Source organism: Apium graveolens, chromosome 11 (assembly GCF_009905375.1).
Source record: "Apium graveolens cultivar Ventura chromosome 11, ASM990537v1, whole genome shotgun sequence".
NCBI classification, from domain to species: Eukaryota; Viridiplantae; Streptophyta; class Magnoliopsida; order Apiales; family Apiaceae; genus Apium; species Apium graveolens.
Genome location: NC_133657.1, coordinates 134,632,489 through 134,654,813, shown reverse-complemented (window position 1 = coordinate 134,654,813; position 22,325 = coordinate 134,632,489). Strand labels below are relative to the sequence as shown.

Below are 22,325 nucleotides of genomic sequence, written 5' to 3'. Positions count from 1 at the left end.
AATGTTTGTGGGACTTAAATACTGCCTATGTAATATGAGACTTTCAAATCCTACCCATGTAATATGGGAGTTTCAAATCTTGTCTATATGATATGGGACTTTTCCAACCTTACAATATTCCATGGGACTATTTGAGTTCAACACAGGAAAGATCAAGGAAAGGCCATGGAAAAACCCATCAGTTATTGCTATGTCCTTTCAAGTGGTTACATTATGGGGCATATAGCGTGCCTAGGTATCCGCTTAAAAGTTTTTCCCAACCTGTTTGAAAATATTTTGAAACCACATGCATAATGTAAGGAAATATATAAAATGCAATACCCTCACACATCTAAAACCATGTAAGTTTTATTTCTTGAGAACATATGATATGTATATTTAGAGAAACATGTCCAAATGTAGGGCAAAATAAGAGATATGAGGTATAATTAATTTTCATATATACACATAAAGCATGCATGCTAATGAATATGTAAAAGCATGGTAGTAGGCCTTATATCATCTCAATGCAGACCAAGGTTTAATCCATGGAAATCCGTGCATGTAAGCCTCTTCCGGGGTGTTTGGTAAAAGCATATTTTATATCATATTAGCCCTTTCGTGGTGTGATATTGAAGAGTTGATATACCCCCAAGCAAACATTTTTCCTTCCCCCATATGACATCCTTTTCCGGTATAAACCTTAAATCTTTTAAGAAACCTGCTTTCTATGGATATTACGAATACCTTCATACTTGTTAGCTAGATCAGAGTATAGCATGTTCCATGATAAATCCATATTATATTTTCACATATATACACGTAAAACATTAAATTCATGCCACACATTCATATGTATACAAATTTTAAGCACATCAACCATTGTATCCAAAGGTACGCCTATCGGCATTCATGCATATATTCCAACTTAGCAAATACTGTCATGTTGTTAATCACAGAAGACGTGCTACTTACTAGTTCTCAAACCACGTTATTGCACTAGATAGATAATCAGGCATACATAAAAAGAATCCATAGTATATTAACAACTAGGAAATCAGGCATGCACACATAGAAATCCATGCTCATACCCTAGGGTATTTGGATTTCTTTCATCCCATACCAGGGTGTTTCCGATTTCTTCCATCCCCTGCCGGGGTATTCCACATTTCTTCCCTCCCCTACGGGGTATTCCATATTTCTTCCATCAGTTACCGGGGTATTTTAGATTTTTTCCATCCCCTACCAGAATATTCAAGATTTTTTCTTTCCCCTATCAGGATATTCCAGATTTTTTCCATCCCTTGGGGGAAAGGCCACTAGCAGTAGTTCTTTAGGAAAAACTTCCCCTGATCTGTTTCCACCTTTTTTTCTTACGAGGACTGAAGCCCATCCCAAATGATATTCCGTTGTCCAACCCATTTTTTTGGGCTTCCGCCACTCTAGGCTTTGTCCTATGATGTTGGAGGGGAATATATGATAAGAACCCCCATGTTGGAAACCTAACATTTGGTCAAAAACTTCATCCTCTTCGGAATAATAATGATTAGCATCATTCCTAATAGAAGCTTTAATGAATTGAGCTAGTTTTCTTTCAGGGCTTCTAGAAGCCAACCTTAGAGGTTGTCACGCCTTTTTGGGCTAGGTGAAGATATTCATAAACCCTTATACGAACTTACTCTAGGGATTTCTCATGCCTTCATCCCCTTTTGACATGGGCAACCTTCACAACCATCTCATAAATTCTAGGATGATATTTTTATCATCTTCAGCATAAGGGCTCTCATGGTTGTTGGGATTTACCCGAAATGTAATAGCCTTGATATACGTCTTATATGCCTTCATTTTCATATTAATCCAGCTTCAATACTCCCTTGGGCCGTGGGTTTTTATCATATTCAAAATCATAGTTCATCCCCTAAGGGAAAGAAATTTAGGAGTGTAGGACCCTGATTTCATCTTCCATAATGGGGTATCTCATATTCAGTTAGAGCCTCTTCTTAGGATTCTTTGGAACTTCTACTCGGGGGTTTTCCTGCTTGCACCCCTCCATCATGGAAGTTCTAGATTCTGAAACTTATCTTTCAAGAGCATGTCATCATGGAACCTCTGTTTGGGTTCCTCGTATGGGTAAACTACTTTTCCATAGAAGCCTAGTTTTCAGGCTTATTAATATTATTGAATTGACCATCAAACAGGGGGTTCACAGCCTCTTTTGTACTGGATTATTCCTGCTTCTGATAAATAATATGTTCGCATCCCTTTTGCTGTTCAGGCTCACCTAATTACTCCGCTTATAGGCTAAAGTACGAGGTAAATTTGGGAATTTCCAGTTTTTACAATACCCCTGACTTGTTGAACCCCTATTATAGCTGAATGCCAAGTCCAATTGAACGCATAGTCCAGGTAAACACATACTCTAATAGAAATCCAGGGCTTATTTAAGGGGACTTTTGTAGGCCTTAACCTCTGCGTGGTCAAACCCTTATTTGGTTGAACCCCTTATTCGGATGAACATGGACTTTGATCGGCCATAACCCCTAAGAGATAGAACCTCCAGATTGATATTCTCCATTTTTCACTATAAGAGCCTCTTTACAAAATGCACAAATGCAATATTTGGGGGTATGTCAGATTTGGGCCTTCCCTTGAATTTGCTCATGCCTTGCTAAACCGAGAAATATATTTCCCCAATATCTCATGACTGTCTTTTATTTAGATGTCTACCATTGAATTCATTAGTGGTTAGAGTGTTGTAAGAACTTGAAACCACATCATAAATAGCCTTTCCATCTGCCCCTGTGGGGATATAGACTCTAGGAGGAATTTTTGAAACCATTGATAAGCTTTCTTATCGAATACTGCAGCCAACAACTTACATCTCGCATTTTCTTCCACCTGATGCACCCTCATCTCCATGCTAAAGTGATATAAATATTCTGCTGGATTAGAGATACCATAATATTTGATAATAACGCCTATTTTGTGGAAGCCGGGCAATGTAGATTCATTTATAACCCTGGAGAAGGGGAATATGGGATTCCTCTATACTCCTGGAAAATGGGGATACGATAGTCCATTCTGGCCACAACATCACTCATGATTCTATCATACTCCAAGGTTTCTCTAATTTTTAGATTATAAGATGGTCCAACATTCTATGAAAAAGGCACGTACCTGATAAGTGGATTTTATATCTACTTGGAACGCTTTATTACAAGTTTAAGTTGGTGTTTTGGACTCAAGTTGTTGGTATTTGTGATGTGTTTTTGTATTATTGCATTTCACGCATCAGTTAATGAAGAAAGGAGTTTTTCAAAGAAATATGCTAAAAAAGATCAGAATTGGAATCCTAGGCCATTCTCAAGTTGTAGATAATCTACTTAGCTTCACGTGGGTACTTGAATCGCCTAATTCTGACGAGCAGAACTCAAGATACGGCCAAAAGAAGAAGTGTCAGAATTTTTCCAAAAGGTCGGCGCGACCGTGCCAGAACCAGCGCGCCCGCGCCACTGAAAACATTATTCCAGCGCGGCCGCGCCCCTGCGCCCTGTTTCTGCCCCAGAATCCTGATTTTAGTCGAAATTGAAGATTTTGAGAGTCCTGGTCATCCTGGAGCCTATATATACCAATAAAAAGACGTTTTTAATAACAAGGAGACCAGGGAGAGCCATAAGAAGACCTAGAGAGCACGAGACGACTACGGAGAAGAAGACTTTTATTTTCTTTAATATAGTTGATACTTGGATACTTGTTTTCGATTTGTCTTTGAACCATAGTACTCTTATATTGTTTATTATAATGCTTTCCTTGAAACCCATGGTGATGATGAGTTCGATTATGAACTAATCATTATCGTAGGGTTCTAGCGGATTTATTTATGGATTTCTTTAGTTAAATTGTTTCGATACTTTGGTTTGTGGTGATTGTATGATAACCTAGTATTGGTTGTGCTTATTCGTCTTATGTGTGTAGCTAATATATAAGATAGCGTGTTAATCTCTATTGAAGTGACAGTGAATATAGAGGTTTAGAACTTGTCATGCTAGCATAGGTTCATGTGTTATTGTTATGCATGATTCGTAGGTAATTTTAACCACCTTACCTGCCCTATGTAATTACGATAGATAACTTGCGCATTAAACCGTTATGTTTTCAATTCTTATAGACATATAAGGACTAATCATAATTGGTGTTTATTCAACTTCTATCTCTTTTATGGATTCTTGGTAGAAGGGTATTCGTACAACGAAAGTTGGCGTTTACTAGTTTCGTGTTATCTAATTAGTGTCATCACCATTACATGCTAAGGTTAAGAATAAAAAGGCTATTGAATGAAGTATTTAATGAAGTTAGGATCCCATATTTGTCATGTATACTAATTCAACCATTCTTGTTCTCTTAGTTATAATTGTTAGTTTAATTCTTAGTTATAAACAATCTCAACTTGTTATTTGTCTTAGCATTGGATAATAACCATATTATTGTTGCATAGGTGCATATTCTTAAATTAACCAAAGAGTCTCTGTGGGAACGAATTTGATCTAAATATTATACTACTTGTGAACGCGTATACTTGCGGGTATTATTAGTGCGTGTTAACGTCCTAACAAGTTTTTGGCGCCGCTGTCGGGGAACTCGATGTTAATTTTTAGTTTATGTGCTTATCATCAGTGGTCGTTAAGGTTCAATGACTCGAATTCTTTTACTTTCACAGTTTACTTGTTGTGTTTCAGGTACTCATTACAATGGGAGATCCAGCAGCACCAACGAAAGCGTTGATGGATTTTTCTCAACCCAAGATTAATGACATTCAATCTTGCATTGTCAGGCCAGCGATTGCAACTAATACCTTTGAGATCAAGCCTGGAATAATTCAAATGATGCAGAATTCAATCCAATTTGGGGGTTCTCCAATGGAAGATCCTAATATGCATATTAGGAATTTCATCGAGATCTGTGATACCTTCAAGTTCAACAAAGTTTTTGAAGATGCTGTGAAGCTGAGACTGTTCCCATTCTCTCTGAGGGACAAAACTAAGTGTTGGTTACACTCTCTACAGTAGGTTCCATCACTACATGGGAGGATCTCGCTCAGAAATTTCTTACTAAATTCTTCCTTATGGCGAAGACAGCTGCAATGAGGAATGCTCTTACTTAATTTACGCAGCAATCGAGAGAATCTCTATGTGAAGTTTGGGAGCGCTACAAGGAGATGCTTATGAAGTGTCCTCATCATGGAATGCCTGATTGGATGATCATCAATTGCTTCTATAACGGGTTGGGAGCACAGTCAAAACCCATGCTCGATGCAGCATCAGGTGGAGCATTATGGGCAAAGAGCTATGAGGAAGCTTATGATCTAACTGAACTGATTGTTACTAATGAATATCAGTATCCAACCCCGAGATTGCCACAGGGCAAGGTAGCAGGAGTTCCTGAAGTGGATAGAGCTACGGCTATCACTGCTCAACTAAAGGCGTTGTCTATGAAGATCGAGTCTCTGGCGAACTATGGTGTTAATCAGATAACCAGAGTTTGTGAGCTGTATGTAAGTTCGCATGCGATGGAGAAATGCACTATATCTAGTGAATCAGCTCAATTTGTGAGCAACTTTCAGAGATCGCAGCAACCAGTTATAGACACCTATCATCCTGAAAATTGGAATTATCCTGCCTTCAGCTGGAGCAACAATCAGAATGCAATGCAACAACCGTTCCAGCAGTTTGTGAATAAGCAATTCAATCCTCCTGGTTTTCAACAACAATTTGCACCAAGGCAACAGTTTCAACCAATGGGAATGCAACAAAAAACTCATGAAGGTGCAGGTCAATCTTCGAATGAAAAATCTGAATTGGAGGAGTTGAGGCTTATGTGCAAAAACCAGGCTCTTATATACAAAATTCAGGCTGATTCTATCAAGACTCCGGAGAACCAAATAGGGCAAATTGCTAACGCATTATTGAATCGACTACCAGGAACGCTTCCAAGTGATACAGAAGCCAATCCAGGCATTAGGGAAGTTAACGAACAGGTGAACGCCATGATCTTGAGATCCGGAAAGGTCGCAAGCCCCCAAATTCAGCAAGACGAAGAGTATAAAAATTCTGTCCATAATGCAGGTGCATCTGCACCCTTGCAAATTCCATAAAATGAGATTGTAGCTGAAAATATAGTGCAAAAGGATGCCGGGGTGAAAACAAGGAAGAAAACTATGGAACACACTCCTCTTGAGGGTAATACGGGGGAGAAACAGGTTTATCCTCCGTCTCCTTTTCCTAAAAGGCAGCAGAAGCAGAAGTTGGATAAGCAATTTGTTAAGTTTCTGGGGGTGTTCAAGAAACTTCACATTAACATACCTTTCGCTGAATCTCTTGAACAGATGCCTGGTTATGCGAGGTTTATGAAAGGTATCCTCTCTCGGAAAGTGAAGCTCGATGACTTGGAGACCGTTGCTCTTACGGAGGAATGCAGAACTCTGCTGCAACAGAAGTTGTCTCTGAATCTTAAAGATCCTGGAAGTTTCACTAATTTTTGCACTATTGGAAACTTGTCGTTCGACAAATACTTGTGTGTTTTGGGAGCTAGCATCAATCTGATGCCCTTATCTATCTTCAAGAAGCTTGGTCTACCTGATATGAAACTGACATACATGTCATTGCAACTAGCTGAGCGTTCAATCGCTTATCCGCGAGAAATAGTGGAGGATGTCTTGGTCAAGATGGATAGATTCATCTTCCCTACTGATTTTCTAATTCTGGACTTTGAGGAAGATAAGAAGATTCCCTTCATCTTGGGAAGACCATTCTTAGCTACAGGCCGAACTATGATCGATATGCAATAAGGAGAGCTTGCGATGAAGGTTCACGATCATAAGGTCACTTTTAATGTGTTCAAGGCAATAACGTTACCCACAGCTAAATATGAGTGCTTTAAAGTAGAGTGGGTCGACTATGTCGTGAATCCGGAGCTTGAGCAATTGCCAAAGTCAGATACCTTAGAGAGATCCTTAATAAGGGAAACAGTTATTGAAGATGAAGAAGGAGCAGAGCAATTGTAGGTTTTGAATGCATCTCTGTGTAAGAGGAAGTTGGATATGCCATTCGATTCTCTTGGGTTAGCAGAGCTGAAAATTTCTCAGAAGGGTCTCAAGCCGTCTATTGAAGATGCTCCCACACTTAAGTTATGCATTCTTAGGTGCACCCCCTTAGGTGCACCCCCTTACAAAGGGTTGGGATATATTTTTGATAATGAAGAGGGTGGTCGAACGGATCTTCCCATGCCTACAGAGGGTTCTTCTCATGTGCAGCAGGTAGTTGATAGGACTGGTGTTGGTGATGAGCAATACAGGCAAGTGACTAGGCGTATGGAGGCCATGCACGACATTCACCGTTGTTTTGCTGCAGATTTGACACAGGCTCTGGGCACTATTTTCTGAGCCACTGGTGTCGAGATTGATTGACCACCTGATCCTCCACCCGAGGAGGGTGATCTTTCTAACGACTAGGTATGTCTGAAATCCTTAATATTACCTTTAAGAGGACATTAAAAATTTTAAGTTTGGGGGTGATAATGTAAGGATTAGTTTGTGTGTGTACATATAGATTCATATTGATTCATGTTGCATGTTTAGATGTATTTCATTCATATTTTTACATGATTGTTCATATAGGACATATTTGTTTGTGTTATTATGTGAGTCCATGTAGTTGCATTTGCATGCATATAACATGATCTCTTAGGTTGAGCTATTTCTGATTGATTGGTTGATGTTGATGTGAGTATAGTGATGACGAATAGAGGGATATTTAAGTCCTAATCAATTGATTTGCATTCCAGAAACAAATATTTTCACAAAGTCTTATATGATTGTTTTTGATCTAGATCATAATTATGCTTGTTTATTAGTTGAGATTTAATCACTGGTTTATATTTAGAATTTTTGTTATTCTCGTAATGACAAAAGAATACTGAATTTTTAAACTAGAGAAAAACTTGGATTTCATTACGAGTTGTTGTAAGGCTAGGCGTCAAATGGCTAGTAGCCGGCTAATATTTATATGAGTATTCTAGGGTTGAATGAGATGGAGCGAAATACACTCATTCAGAAATCGTTGAAGAAAAAAAAAGAAAAAAGAAAAGAAAAAAAGTATGTGTTTATACATAATTGATCAAGAGTGAGCTCTTTAATACTCGAGTTATTAAGTTCTTACGGGACTTTGTGCCTAGTGACCTAAGGTTTTTCATAGTCTGGATCCGCTAACCTAACGCTCGCTACATGGGTATTATTGCATAAGTCTTTTGGGGACCTCATTCATTGCACGGTCAAATAAGCATCTTTGTTATGTGTTCAATAATAGCGTAAATCCTTGTATAACTCTAGTAGGAAGGAGGTGTTCCGAGTCATTATGCGTTTAACGTCTATTCTAGTTATAAACTTGTGATTATTTTGATGAAAGATAAGTTATGGTTATTGATCTAGTGTCGAGAGTATATCTGTTAAGCATCCATACACGCACGTTTCTATTTTGTGAGTTGGTTTTTGAGATTTTCTTCGAGCTCTATTTTGAGTCATTACATTCATAGAGGCATCGTCTTATTCATTTAGTTATGGTTATTCTGAGGGGATCAATTGCATTATCATTTAGTTGCATTCACATAGTTGCATTCATGCATTAGGTTTATTTTGTAGTTTTGAGTCTGTTTGTGCTTTATTTATGCTTGAGGACAAGCATCGATTCAAGTTTGGGAGTGTGATAAGTGGATTTTATATCTCCTTGAAACGCTTCACTTTAAGCTTAAGTTGGTGTTTTGGACTCGGGTTGTTGGTATTTGTGATGTATTTTTGTGTTATTGCATTTCAGGCATCAGTTAAATGAAGAAAGGAACTTTTAAAGGAAATATGCTGAAAAGAGATCAGAATTGGAAGGCTAGGCCATTCTCGAGTTGTAGAGAATCTCGTTAGCTTCGCGTGGACAGTTGAATCACCTAATTCTGACGAGCAGAACTCAAGATACGGCCAAAAGAAAAAATGTCAGAATTTTTCCAAAAGGTCGGCGCGGGCGCGCTGGTTCTGGCGCGCCCGCGCCACAGAAAACACTATTCCAGCGCGGCCGCAGCTGAAAACAGCACGCCCGCGCCCGAAAACAGCGCTGTTGCGCCCTGTTTCTGCCCCAGAATCCTGATTTTAGTTGAAATTGAAGATTTTGAGAGTCCTGGTCATCCTAGAGCCTATATATACCAATAAAAAGACGTTTTTAATAACAAGGAGACCAGGGAGAGCCATAAGAAGACCTAGAGAGCACGATACGACTACGAAGAAGAAGACTTTTGTTTTCTTTAATATAGTTGATACTTGGATGCTTGTTTTTGATTTGTCTTTGAACTCTAGTACTCTTATATTATTTATTATCATGTTTTCATTGGAAGCCATGGTGATGATGAGTTCGATTATGAACTAATCGTTATCGTGGGGTTCTAGCGGATTTATTTATGGATTTCTTTAGTTAAATTATTTCGATACCTTAGTGTGTGGTGATTGTATGATAACCTAGTATTGGTTGTCCTTATTCGTCTTATGTGTGTAGCTAACATATAAGATAGCGTTTTAATCTCCATTGAAGCGACAGTGAATATAGAGATTTAGAACTTGCCATGCTAGCATAGGTTCATGTGTTATTGTTATGCATGATTCGTAGGTAATTTTAACCATCTTACTTGCCCTATGTAATCACGATAGATAACTTGCGCATTAAACCGTTATGTTTTCAATTCTTATAGACATATAAGGACTAAGCATAATTGGTGTCTATTCAACTTCTATCTCTTTTGTGGATGCTTGGTAGTAGGGTATTCGTACAATGAAAGTTGGTGTTTACTAGTTTCGTATTATCTGATTAGTGTCATCACCATTACATGCTAAGTTTAAGAACAAAAAGGCTATTGAATGAAGTATTTAATAAAGTTAGGATCCCATGTTTGTCATATATATTAATGCAAACATTTTTTTCTCTTAGTTATAATTGTTAGTATAATTCTTAGTTATAAATAATATCAACTTATTATTTGTCTTAGCATTGTATAATAACCATATCATTGTTGCATAGGTGCATATTCTTAAGTTAACCAAAGAGTCTTTGTGGGAACGAATTTGATCTAAATCTTATACTACTTGCGAACATGTATACTTACGTGTATTATTAGTGTGTGTTAACGTCCTAACAATATCCCTCGTCGATATTTAATAAAATTATTTTTCAGCCAATATTCATTTTGGGGTTTCATCGCATATGTGAGAACCTGTATCGAGGTTTTCCATGTCCTTGATTTCCATTCATATTTCATCTTGATCTATCATGATGATTCCATGGGCCTTAAAATAAAATATCACGACCTATTCCCGTCTTCTGAGATAGGGTTCTTATCCTTGCCAACTTCGAGGTTGTAAACATCAATTATGGGGTAAACTAGATTACGATCTGCCCCAAGATTTCATTTATTAACATTTAACTCGGAAACTACCATAGACCAGAGCTTTTCGTATAGAGGGGAAACCCCTAATTAGGCTTTCACCATTTCTCTCATAGGCCCATTTGACTGTAACCTCTCCATATGGCCTTTATTTCTTTTCATTTAGGCCGAATTTCCCCCAAGCAGTAGAAATCATCCATATCTTGAAGTTATTTTTCTCATTCTTCATTTCCCATGTCAATTATCAGAAAGAAAATTTCTCAGAGGACTCCCTTTAGCCCTTCCTTCCTCATATCCAGGGCTATGAGCAATTTGCTATTTTCCCCGCCAGCCACCGGTTGGGCCTCAATTCCAATCCTCTTTAAATGAAATCAACACATGAAGACCATATTCCGGACATTAAGTCCACGACCTTTTCCATCAAGTCCAAAACACTTGCATACTAGAGCCATAAAATATACGCTTAAGACTATCCGCCTTTCACCTATTCCGCCATAAACCATTTTTTTAACCAGCGTTTCTTCAATTTTTTTGAATTTCTTTTCATGGAAGATCGATTTTCCTGTATTTTCACATGATATTATCCATAATATCTCCATTAATGGCCTTTTTGGGCCTAATATCGATGCCGCCTTCATTGTTCTTCGGTGTGTGTCCACCGCCGGAACTTGTAATCATTTTTCCCCTTAAAAGATCACCAATCCCCTCCTTCTAGCGCCAAAAATTTTGTGAGAGAAATTTGATACAACATTCAAAGAGGTTGTCGTTGAAATAAAGGAAGAATCGCGGAGATTTAGCCTGAAAATTGTGCCTATTGTAAAAAATTGAATACGCCTGATCTGTCAGAACGGGAATTGTTTGTGGCTACATTTGGACTGAATTTGCAAGGATTTCAAGAATGGTGGCGGAGTAATTCCTACTCGGCAATGGGGGTGCCCAGAAATGATCTCACGAGAGCTCCACCGTGTATTTTTGGTAGAGAAAATGAGTGTTTAAACTTTGCAAATGACCTACATATCCTATATTTATAAGAATCAAGTCCATATATAGTTATATAACCTTAGGACTCCCCATAATAGGTTGCCCGCATTTTTACTAAGCATATAACAGCTTTCAAGGCTTATCTAAGTAGGTTTAGCTAGCCACCAAGAGTCCTTCTCCTAGTACGCCACTAGAATTCTTGTTTATCTTTGATATTATTATGTTTACCCATCAAATATATGTATATTCCATACATATATCATATAAATCCGTTTATAAGTAGTTGTAGATTATTAGGAATCATATTCTTCTTCCTGACCCGCTATAAAGTTCGTTTCCAACTAAAACTCTACTTATACAAGTCTCTCACTGTTATCATAATAGCCCGACTAAGTACTATTTTCTGAATACCCCGGTGTCTTCGCATATTGTGAGGATCCAGAGATATTAGCCGTTCACTAAATGGCCCTCCTTATTGTCCTTTATTAATACCTCTTTCAAAAGGCCTTAACCAACACCTATATATTCTCAACAAATTATTTCATTCGGGTCCAATACCCCTATTTTGCCATCCCATCTAATCCCTCTGTGATCCATAAATCCAGCTCAGGCCCAACACATCTGATTACATAAATGAGTACACAATACAAATTTCAGTAATAATATAAAAACTTTTACAAATACAACCATAATGCTAGGAGCATCGAAAATGCAAGCAGAGTGAAAAAACAGGACAGATTTGATTAAGTGATCCAACAACACGAAGCCAGGCCATAGAAAAAGCATGGTGGAGCTTGAATATTATAATTCCCACATTGAACAGGATGAATTTGTTGTATAAATCATCCTACGATAATTAACTGTCTACAGTAGTTATAACTAAGTGCACAGTTAACTATTTAGTAATCATTTTGAAAGTGCGTAAAGTCACTAGTAGATTGTCCCCCGAAATTTTTGAGTTAGAGGAAGAAGCAATCGGTAACAAGTAGTCATTGTTATTGACTGAGAAAAGAAGCTTATGCTTCGCATATTACCTGTTTGTATTGAAATAACTAATCCTGGATTAGGAATTAAACTTAATCCAAAACAAACGGCCAGATACTACGAGACAAACAGTTAGTTGCGATAGCCTGAAACCACAAGGATTTAATGAATTATCAAGGATCTAGGGCTGTATATTCTATTGTTGTTATTTGTTGCTATTCTGTTGTATGTGCACAAATTCTCAGTGAGGTGCTGACTGTGTTCTATTTTCTTAACATAGGATACCTCTTTTTTAAAGACCAGCAATGTAGAAAATGGAATTAATCTCCAGATCGGTGTAAATTGTGTAATGGTGTTTTGGTGTGCTAGTCTCCCTTATTAGCAACATGTTACATACATGCTAAGTTACACTCACTATTTGAATCGTCCACCTCATAACTAAAGAGTCTTTCGTTCAATAATCGCATTCTGTTTCTGTTTAACTAAACCTATCATCCATAAATAAGTTACTATCTTGTACTAGTATTCACATAGTACTTAATGTTGGGTATAATTCTAACTACACAGCAACAATGAGCAGTTATATATATAATAACAAGAACATGGCAAATAACCAACTAACGAAATAAAACACGAAGGCAATAACAAACTATAAAGACTGTAATTGACAAAGAAAGTAAAGAAAACTTATCTTTTATCGCTTCCCACATTCTGATAAGAAGAACACAACAGCTGAGTCGCCAAACCCTTCAAGAGGACTTGACTATTCTTGAAGAGATTATTGACCCCCACTTAAGTTGTGATGGAATGCAGCAATATCGCTTCCAGGATAAAACAGCAACAGATCAATCTGGCCACAGAACCAACAATGATCAACGGCGACTCGCACCTCAGTTTGCCCAAAAAACCTATGCAACTCATATATGTTTGCGAGGTAGGCACCGAGACTTGTGTTATTTTAATCTCAAGTATACCTCTCAATATATAGGCATCTCAAGTTGCTCTTCTTCTATTTTACTCGATGTGGTACACCAAGTAACAAAACAGAAAAAGTAAACAAAATGGGTTTTTCTTATTATTTATATTATATCCTGATTAATTAATATTAATATTACAAAATATATTCAGAGTATGATTAAAATAATCCTTACTCAATATATTTTATATTAATAATTAAATAATCAATATAAATAATTATACTTGTAATAGAAAAGAAAAATATAAGAGTTCCCACTAGCACTAGGCCACACAAGCATTACACTTATGCTAGTAGTTGTAAACAACACTAACACAAGATGCTATACAAACTCAATATCTTTCTTTTACAATACCAATGTGGGACAAAATCTCCATAACCCATTTCAAACAAGCAACTTTATCTCAATATATTCATGGATTCCACTAAGAAAATATCTTAGATCCAAATATGAAAGTTTAAGTCCTCATGTCAAGGAACAACCTCCAAGTGTTAGTTTTCGGAAATCATATCAAGAACATATATAAAATATGCCTCAAACTTTCCATTTTCTAACAATCCCCCACAAATCCATAATTAAATTGCATACCAGATTTTATCATGACTTGCTTTTCAGAGTCGGTACCCTCCCGGGTTTGAACCCTCCTAAGTCCTCTACTTCGATGGCTACCGGATACAGATGGAATGTTTCACCTTGAATCTTTATCCGTTGGGTGTAACCACACTCCATAGACGATGACAAGTCAAAGGCTATAGTGCCAATCTACGGCTTTGAGACATTAATGGTCATGTCTCGATCCTGTTCGTCGAATGTTTAGAGGAATAACCCTTTCCTCTAATTGCGACCACACAATTACATTTGCTTAGCTGGGCATCTCCAGAGATGTACTGCTATCATCTCGTCAAACGACTTGACCCCATTCAGAGTTCAAATAACTCTTGCTAACTAGGAGTTCAAGTACCTCTTAAGGTTTATAGGGAATAGACTCAGATACATAAGTATCTAAATGTATATGATAGAGGTACTACCAATTCATCCTTACAACTTGTTATTACCACATTGAATACATTTCGAGGGATCTCCTCTCAGGTGTATTGGGTTCCCGCTGTTGATGAATTATAATGGGTTACCAGTCTCATCCCCAACCTCGACTTAAGGACTATAGCATGCACAATCCCTTTAGTCAGCGGATCAGCTATATTATCCTGAGTTTCTATGAACTCTATAGCAATAATCCTATCAGACACAAGACCCCTTATAGACTTTAGTCTAACTTGGATGTGTCTCTTTGTTTTAGCATTATACTTTACACTTCTGACTTTGTCGATAGTTGTACGACTATCACAATGAACAGAAATGGCAGGAAACGGCTTGCTTACTACAGGTAACATACTCATGAGTCCATGTAACCATTCAGCCTCCGTCCCCGTGGCATCAAGTGCACACAACTCGGCCTCAAAAGTAGACCGAGTAATCAAAGTCTGTCTAGAAGACTTTCAGGACACTGCTCCACCCGCAAGGGTAAACACATATCCAGTCACTCCATTGGAACCAGATTTCTTAGCTATCCAACTTGCATCACTGTACCCCTCGAGTACCCCCGGAAATATCCGGTAATGCAAGCCAAGGGAAATAGTTCCCTTCAGATATCTAAGAACTCTATCCAATACCTCCCAATGAGTCTTGTTTGGACAGCTTGTATATCTAGCCAACTTAGACACAGAATAAGAAATATCTGGCCTAGTCACTTTAGCAAGATATTGCAAACTCCCAATAATCTAAGAATACCTTAACTGAGACACATGAACTCCTGAACTATTCTTGACTAAGGCAACTTTTGAATCATATGGTGTACTAGCGATTCTACAATTAGAATAACCATACTTCTCAAGTATAGATTTCTCTATATAATGAGACTGTGACAAAGTTATTCCATCCGTTGACTCAGTCAAATTGATCCCAAGAATCACACTAGCTTCACCCATATCCTTCATCTCAAAGTGCATCTTCAAGAAACTCTTTGTCTCGTTAATAATCTCAATATTGGTTCCAAACAACAAGATATCATCTACATACAAGCACAGATCACACAATCATTACCTCTAACCTTATAGTAGACACACTTGTCACTTTCATTAACTAAAAAATTCGAAGTCTAAAACAGTTTCATCAAACTTTTTATGCCAGTCTATAGGTGTTTGTTTAAGGCCATAGATGGACTTGACTAGTCTATATACTTTCCTCTCATTACCAGAAGCAACAAATCCCTCAGGCTGATCCATATAAATCTCTTCTTCAAGGTCACCATGAAGAAAAGCTGTCTTTACATCCATTTGATGTATGATAAGACCATGTACAGAAGCCAATGCAATAAGCATTCTGATTGTTGTCATTCGAGCAACTGGAGAATATGTATCAAAATAATCAATGCCTTCCATTTGCCTAAAGCCCTTAGCAACTAGCCTAGCCTTGTACTTATTTATTGAGCCATCAGGATTTAGCTTCCTCTTGAAGATCCATTTACATCTAATAGTAGAACGCCCTGGAGGGAGATCAACTAACTCCCATGTTCCGTTTGAAATAATTGAGTCAATTTCACTCTTTACAGCGCATTTCCAATGCCTTGACTCCGAAGAATCCTTGGCTTGACGGAAAGTTAAAGGCTCATCCTCGACATTGTAAGTGATAAAGTCACTTCCAAAGTCCTTGACTACCTTTGCACGCTTACTCCTTCTAGGTTCCTCTACTTTGTTAGGAGTAGAGCTACTACCAGGATCCACCCCCATATTTGTCATCTTTTCCACATGATCAGGAATAGAACTTGATGTGTGAGTGGGATCATCCTCAGAACTATCCAAAGATATACCAGTCTTCATTGGGAATACTTCCTCAAAGAAAGTTGCATCACGAAACTCAACTATCATATTCGCCACAATACCATCTATGTCAGGCTTTAATACTAAAAATCTCATAGCAGTTGTGGTTTCAAGATAGCCCAGAAAGATACAATCAACAGCTTTCGGACCCAGTTTCTTTCTCTTGTGTTCAGGGAAAAGCACATTAGCAAAGCACCCCCACACACGAAGATAACTCAAACTTGTCCTACGCTTTCTCCATAATTCATATGATGTCTTGTCCATATGTTTCAGAGGGACTCTATTCAGAATATGGCAAGCCGTATTCAGAGCCTCTCCCCACATGTACTTAGGCAACCCAGAATTAATTAGCATACTGTTAATCATGTATTTAAAAGTTTCGTTCTTTCGTTCTGCCACCCCATTAGACTCAGGTGTGTATGGTGGAGTAACCTCATGAACTATACCATTGTTTGCGCAAAATTCATTAAACAAGGTACTCGTATACTCACCACCTCTATCAGACCACAGACGTTTAAGTACTTTGCCAATTTGTGTTTCAGCTTCATTTTTATACATAATGAATTTATCTAGTGCTTCATTCTTATGTTTAAGCAAATAAACATAACAATATCTACTACAATCATCTATAAAGGTAATGAAATATCTACAGTGATCCTTAGTCAACACACCACTAAATTCACATATGTCTGAGTGCACTAAATCTAACAAGTCTGAATCCCTAACAACATTATGAAAAGGTTTCCTTGTTTGTGTAGCAGTTACACACACTTCACACTTAGATTTCTTATCAATGGCGTACTTTGGAATCAACTCTAAATTCATCATATTCTTTAGAGCACCAAAATTTAAATGATCAAGTCGTAAGTGTCACAAATCAGATGATTCTACACAATTAACAGAAGGTGCAACACTATCATTAATAAAACAACCCAAAACGGGTTCAACATTTATTAAAACAAACCATTATACAAGTAACCCTTGCTAAAGAATGTACCAGTATGAGTAATAACTATTTTATTACATTTTAAAGAAAGTTCAAAGTCGTTCTTAACTAAACAACTTCCACTTATAATATTTCTATGAATAGAGGGAACATGATGCACTCTAGTGAGAGATAGAATCCGCCCAGAAGCAAACTTCAGGTCCACGTTTCCTATTCCAAGTACTTGTGCAGCATTAGCATTCCCCATCGTCACTGTCACTCCATGACTGTTGATAAGATACAAACAAGCTAATATCAGCACAAATATGTACATTAGTTCCGGTATCAATCAACCACTCACGTGACAGATAAGTGGAAAGTAGTATAGGGTGGTAAGTAACATACCGGTCATCGGTTCTAGAGGCAACAACCTCACCAATGACCATGTTAGCTACTAGCCCACTCGTGGTTCCAAGTCCAAGCACAGTATTTGCTTGAGCTACCACTTCAGCTTTCTTAGCTTTCTTAGTTGGACACTCCTTGCTCCATTGACCAACCTGTCCACAAGACCAACATGGTTTGTTCGTCTTTGGTTTCTTAGCCTTGTTCTTGTTAGGTTTAGTGTTAGCCTTCTTAGTGACTACCTTTCTTTTCTGTCCTATAGTCACTACATTCACCTTCGAGCTCCCATGTTCCACAGGCAACACATGTCCCTATTTGGACTTGTGCTGCTCTCATACTGAGATGTCCAACATCAAGTTAGTCCATGTGATCTCTCTTTTCTGTCTTTTCAGGGAGAGAGCAAACTCTTCCTAAGACTTAGGGAGCTTTTCAATCACAGACATCACTCGAAACTTCTCAAGCAAGACCATACCGGACTCACCCAAATCATGAACTAACATCTCAAACTCATGAACCTGTTCAGTCATGGATTTTCCATTCACCAGCTTAAAATCAAGAAACCTAGCCACAGAATACTTCTCAAATCCTTGAGAATCAGTATTATGGGTTTGGTCCAGCTTATCCCATAAGACTTTATCAGTATAGGCATCTGATGAATAAACATCGAACAAGGTGTTCTCCAAAGATGCCAAAATTGGCTGCCCTAGCCACCCCATCCTTCTCAGCCCATAAAGCATAAACCTTTAGAGATTCAGCTTTCTCTTAATCCAACCCAGGAGGATCATACTGTACCACTAACAATAGACCTTTTAACCGTTAACTAGAGCTTCGTCTTTTTCTGCCAAAGAGAAAAGGAAGATCCACCACTAAATTTATTAGGCATACCCGATAAATCAATTGGCTGGGGAAAACGGTACGGGGTCCAGTCAATGGTAGTAATACCACCAGAATCAGTCTCAACAGTTTTAGGAACATCACCAGTTTCGTTAACCATCTTGCTAATTAACTATATATAACTATAATCTCTTCAAGATTGTTGGGTATAATTCTAACTACACAGCAACAATGGGCAGTTATATATATAATAACAAGAACATGGCAAATAACCAACTAACGAAATAAAACACGAAGGCAATAACAAACTATAAAGACTGTAATTGACAAAGAAAGTAAAAAAAACTTATCTCTTATCGCTTTCCAAATTCTGATAAGAAGAACACAACAGCTGAGTCGCCAAACCCTTCAAGAGGACTTGACTGTTCTTGAAGAGATTATTGCCCCCCATTTAAGCTGTGATGGAATGCAGCAATATCGCTTCCAGGATAAAACAACAACAGATCAATCTGGCCACAGAACCAACAATGATCAACGGCGACTCGCACCTCAGTTTGCCCAAAAAACCTATGCAACTCATATATGTTTGCGAGGTAGGCACCGAGACTTGTGTTATTTTAATCTCAAGTATACCTCTCAATATACAGGCATCTCAAGTTGCTCTTCTTCTATTTTACTCGATGTGGTACACCAAGTAACAAAACAGAAAAAGTAAACAAAATGGGTTTTCCTTATTATTTATATTATATCCTGATTAATTAATATTAATATTACAAAATATATTCAGAGTATGATTAAAATAATCCTTACTCAATATATTTTATATTAATAATTAAATAATCAAAATAAATAATTAAACTTGTAATAGAAAAGAAAAATATAAGAGTTTCCACTAGCATTAGGCCACACAAGCATTACACTTATGCTAGTAGTTGTAAACAACACTAACACAAGATGCTATACAAACTCAATATCTTTCTTTTACAATACCAATGTGGGACAAAATCTCCATAACCCATTTCAAACAAGCAACTTTGTCTCAATATATTCATGGATTTCACTAAGAAAATATCTTAAATCCAAATATGAAAGTTTAAGTACTCATGTTAAGGAACAACTTACAAGTGTTAGTTTCCGGAAATCATATCAAAAACATATATAAAATATGTCTCAAACTTTCCATTTTCTAACACTTAATAATTGTATATGTTGGTTAAATAAATTCAGACCATAATCTATGTTAATCTCGTCTTCTTAATAATCTATATGATTCTTCTCTCACCTCAAAAATGGCTCCTCTACCTTTTACACCATACTCAAACCCCAAACCAAAAGCATGGCTTATTTTCACTAACGTGCCTATTTCAATATGTCCTGTCTTTTTCTGAAAAGGCAATCAAAGTTTGCAATGAAGAAAAAAGCAGCAGCAAAATTATGTACACATAAGTAAAACAATGTAAATACTAAATACATGTTAAACAGCTTTGAGCAAAATTTGTAGTATGACTAGTATCTGATAGTATGATGTGTGACCATTTCCGGTCTAACTCTGTAAACACTCTTTTACACTAAAATGATGTAAATTTCAAGTTAATCCAGTTCTACAAGTTATATCATTTTCGGCGTGATACCAAAATATTTGGTGCACGGCCAAAATTATAACAAAAAATGTGATGCGTTACATTTCTATATCTACATAAACTATCGATATTTTTAAGTTCATTATTAGAATCACACCAAAATTTAACCAATTAACCAACCCACAGCTAAAAAAAATACTAATTATAAATATTAGATACCTAAATTAACCTTTCCACTCAATGCATTGTGCAGTAGGCCGAGTTTTTTGCTTCCCGGCTTTCAACGGACAGGGAGTCTGAACCGGAGGAACCATGCAATTATACTGCAAACACAACGAGCACCAAACCGGAATCGGAACCGTCGGATTCAATGATATTCCTGTCAAATAATTATGCTGTAAATACAACACATGTAGACTAGCTTCCAACAACCGTTCCACAAACACACTCGGAACTTGACCCATGAACCGGTTGTTATTGAGGTAAAGTACTTGAACCGAAGCCAACAAAGGCGATATTTGACCGGATAACCGGTTAAAACTTAAATCCACTATCGCAATCCGGACTTGATGAACCGGTAACACCGTTCCAGTAAACATATTTCTCTGCAATTGAAGATTTGTCAAAGGATATGTAAATAAAATACCCGGTAATCTTCCACTGAACCGGTTCAAACTAATGTCCAAATAGCTCAACCGGTTCAATCGTGCCAAAACCCGGTCCACTGGACCGCTCAAACGGTTCCATGACAATGACAAATATCGAATCGATGGAGGCACAAAATCTTGCAAAACCGGCCCGGATAATTCATTGTGCTTCAAGTCAAGTCGGGTCAAGCTTCGTGACCCGAACCGGGGAATTGACCCGGATAGTTTATTATGGCACAAAATCACGTTAGTCAACGCCGGCAAGCTTCCGATTGACCAGGGAATTTTTCCCGTGAGCTGATTATAACTAAAATCCAATGTTCTCAACCCTTTAAGCTGACCAATACTCGCCGGGATTTCGCCGGAAATGAAATTCCGGCTAAGTGCAAAAAAGCGGAGATTTCTCAACATAAAAATGGTGGGCGGTAAAGGACCCATGACCCGACCCGGAACAAGAGTGAACTCAGCTAGTGCAGTGAGCTTACCAATGGCAGGATCAATGTGACCAATTAAACCGGGTGAACCGGCACGTGGGTCACCGAGATTTAACGCGATAACTCTGTCACCGGAACAGTAAACTCCGGCGAAGTTGCATGGGTCAGAAGTGAAGTCCCATGAAATGAAATAAAAAGAACCGGGTATGTCGTTTAATGATTTATGTATAGATTGTAATGCTAGAAAATCCATGGGGTGTAACATTGTGCAAGCTAGTAACATTTGGTGGACAAAAATTAATAGAAAAAATATCAACTTCATTTTGTTTGAGGGGAATGAGTTGTGGATACAGAGAATGTGTGTGCTTATATAGAGGAAGGAAGTGAGGAGTTAATGTTGTTGAATGTTGATTCTTGTTGTAGAATTGTTGTGAGTTTTGGCTTGCAAGAGAAGGATGAAGAAGTGGCCTAGTGTCTTTTTGTTTTTGTGTACCTTGTTGTCTTTGTTGGTGCTAACTGAACCAGTACGATGGTTGTGCTGCTTTATTCTTCATTTTTATTCTGTGTCAATATAGTACGTCGTACTTCGTGAGTCTGCCTTCTCTCTTCCCTCTCTGCTTTGGGATTCAGTTTTTCGGTACACGAACGCAAAAGTACACGACACACGAAAGAATACAAAATCTAAACGGATACGGATATATATTTACCTTGGATACACGACATGACACGAAAGTACACGAAATAATAAATTTATTAATAAATTTTTTAATATTTATATATTCATTTATATAAATATACATATTACTTTAATATTATATGTATATGTACATAAAATTTATATATATTTATAAAAATATATGCAAAAATATACCATTATATGTAAATATATATATATTTAATATATATATATAAATATATATATGTAAAATTATATCTAACTATATAATATTTTATATATTTATTAATTAATTTATTTATTTATTTTTATACACGAAACGATGAGTTACGGATATGTGTTTATCCTTAAGTACACGAATATTAAACTAGTCGGATATGTGTTTGCCCTTTTTTACACGAAATACGAAACTACATGATACGAAAGTATACGAACGACACGAATTGCCAGCTCTAATTCCTTACCATAGTCCTATAATAAGTTCTCATTTCTCTAATAAGTTCTCATTTCTCTATCAGAGCATGTTCAGTGGTGTGGTATATCTTGTGCTATAGCTATAA

At 37.3% G+C, this 22,325-nt stretch overlaps 1 protein-coding gene and 1 non-coding gene across 3 annotated transcripts; both read right to left on the bottom strand.

Moving 5' to 3' along the window:
• Nucleotides 1–5,116: 5,116 nt before the first annotated feature.
• On the bottom strand, nucleotides 5,117–5,223 carry LOC141698750 (small nucleolar RNA R71). The gene has a single exon (XR_012565253.1). It is a non-coding gene; the product is annotated as a small nucleolar RNA R71 (small nucleolar RNA).
• An 11,985-nt stretch (nucleotides 5,224–17,208) lies between these two features.
• LOC141696776 (uncharacterized) lies at nucleotides 17,209–21,606 on the bottom strand. 2 transcript variants are annotated; one of them, XM_074500900.1, is made up of 2 exons: nucleotides 20,228–21,606; nucleotides 17,209–17,479 (listed from the first exon to the last, which is right to left on the bottom strand). In XM_074500900.1, exon 1 carries the CDS (start codon nucleotides 21,409–21,411, stop codon nucleotides 20,233–20,235), a length of 1,179 nt encoding a protein of 392 aa, XP_074357001.1. In that variant the 5' UTR covers nucleotides 21,412–21,606; the 3' UTR covers nucleotides 17,209–17,479; nucleotides 20,228–20,232. The 2 variants fall into 2 exon arrangements, with proteins under 2 accessions (XP_074357001.1, XP_074357000.1); XM_074500899.1 differs by lacking the exon at nucleotides 17,209–17,479 and adding an exon at nucleotides 17,542–18,937.
• Between the last annotated feature and the right edge of the window lie 719 nt (nucleotides 21,607–22,325).

Coding starts and splice junctions, on each gene's coding strand:
- LOC141696776 (XM_074500900.1), bottom strand. CDS start 21,411: ATGAAGTTGATATTTTTTCTATTAATTTTTGTCCACCAAATGTTACTA.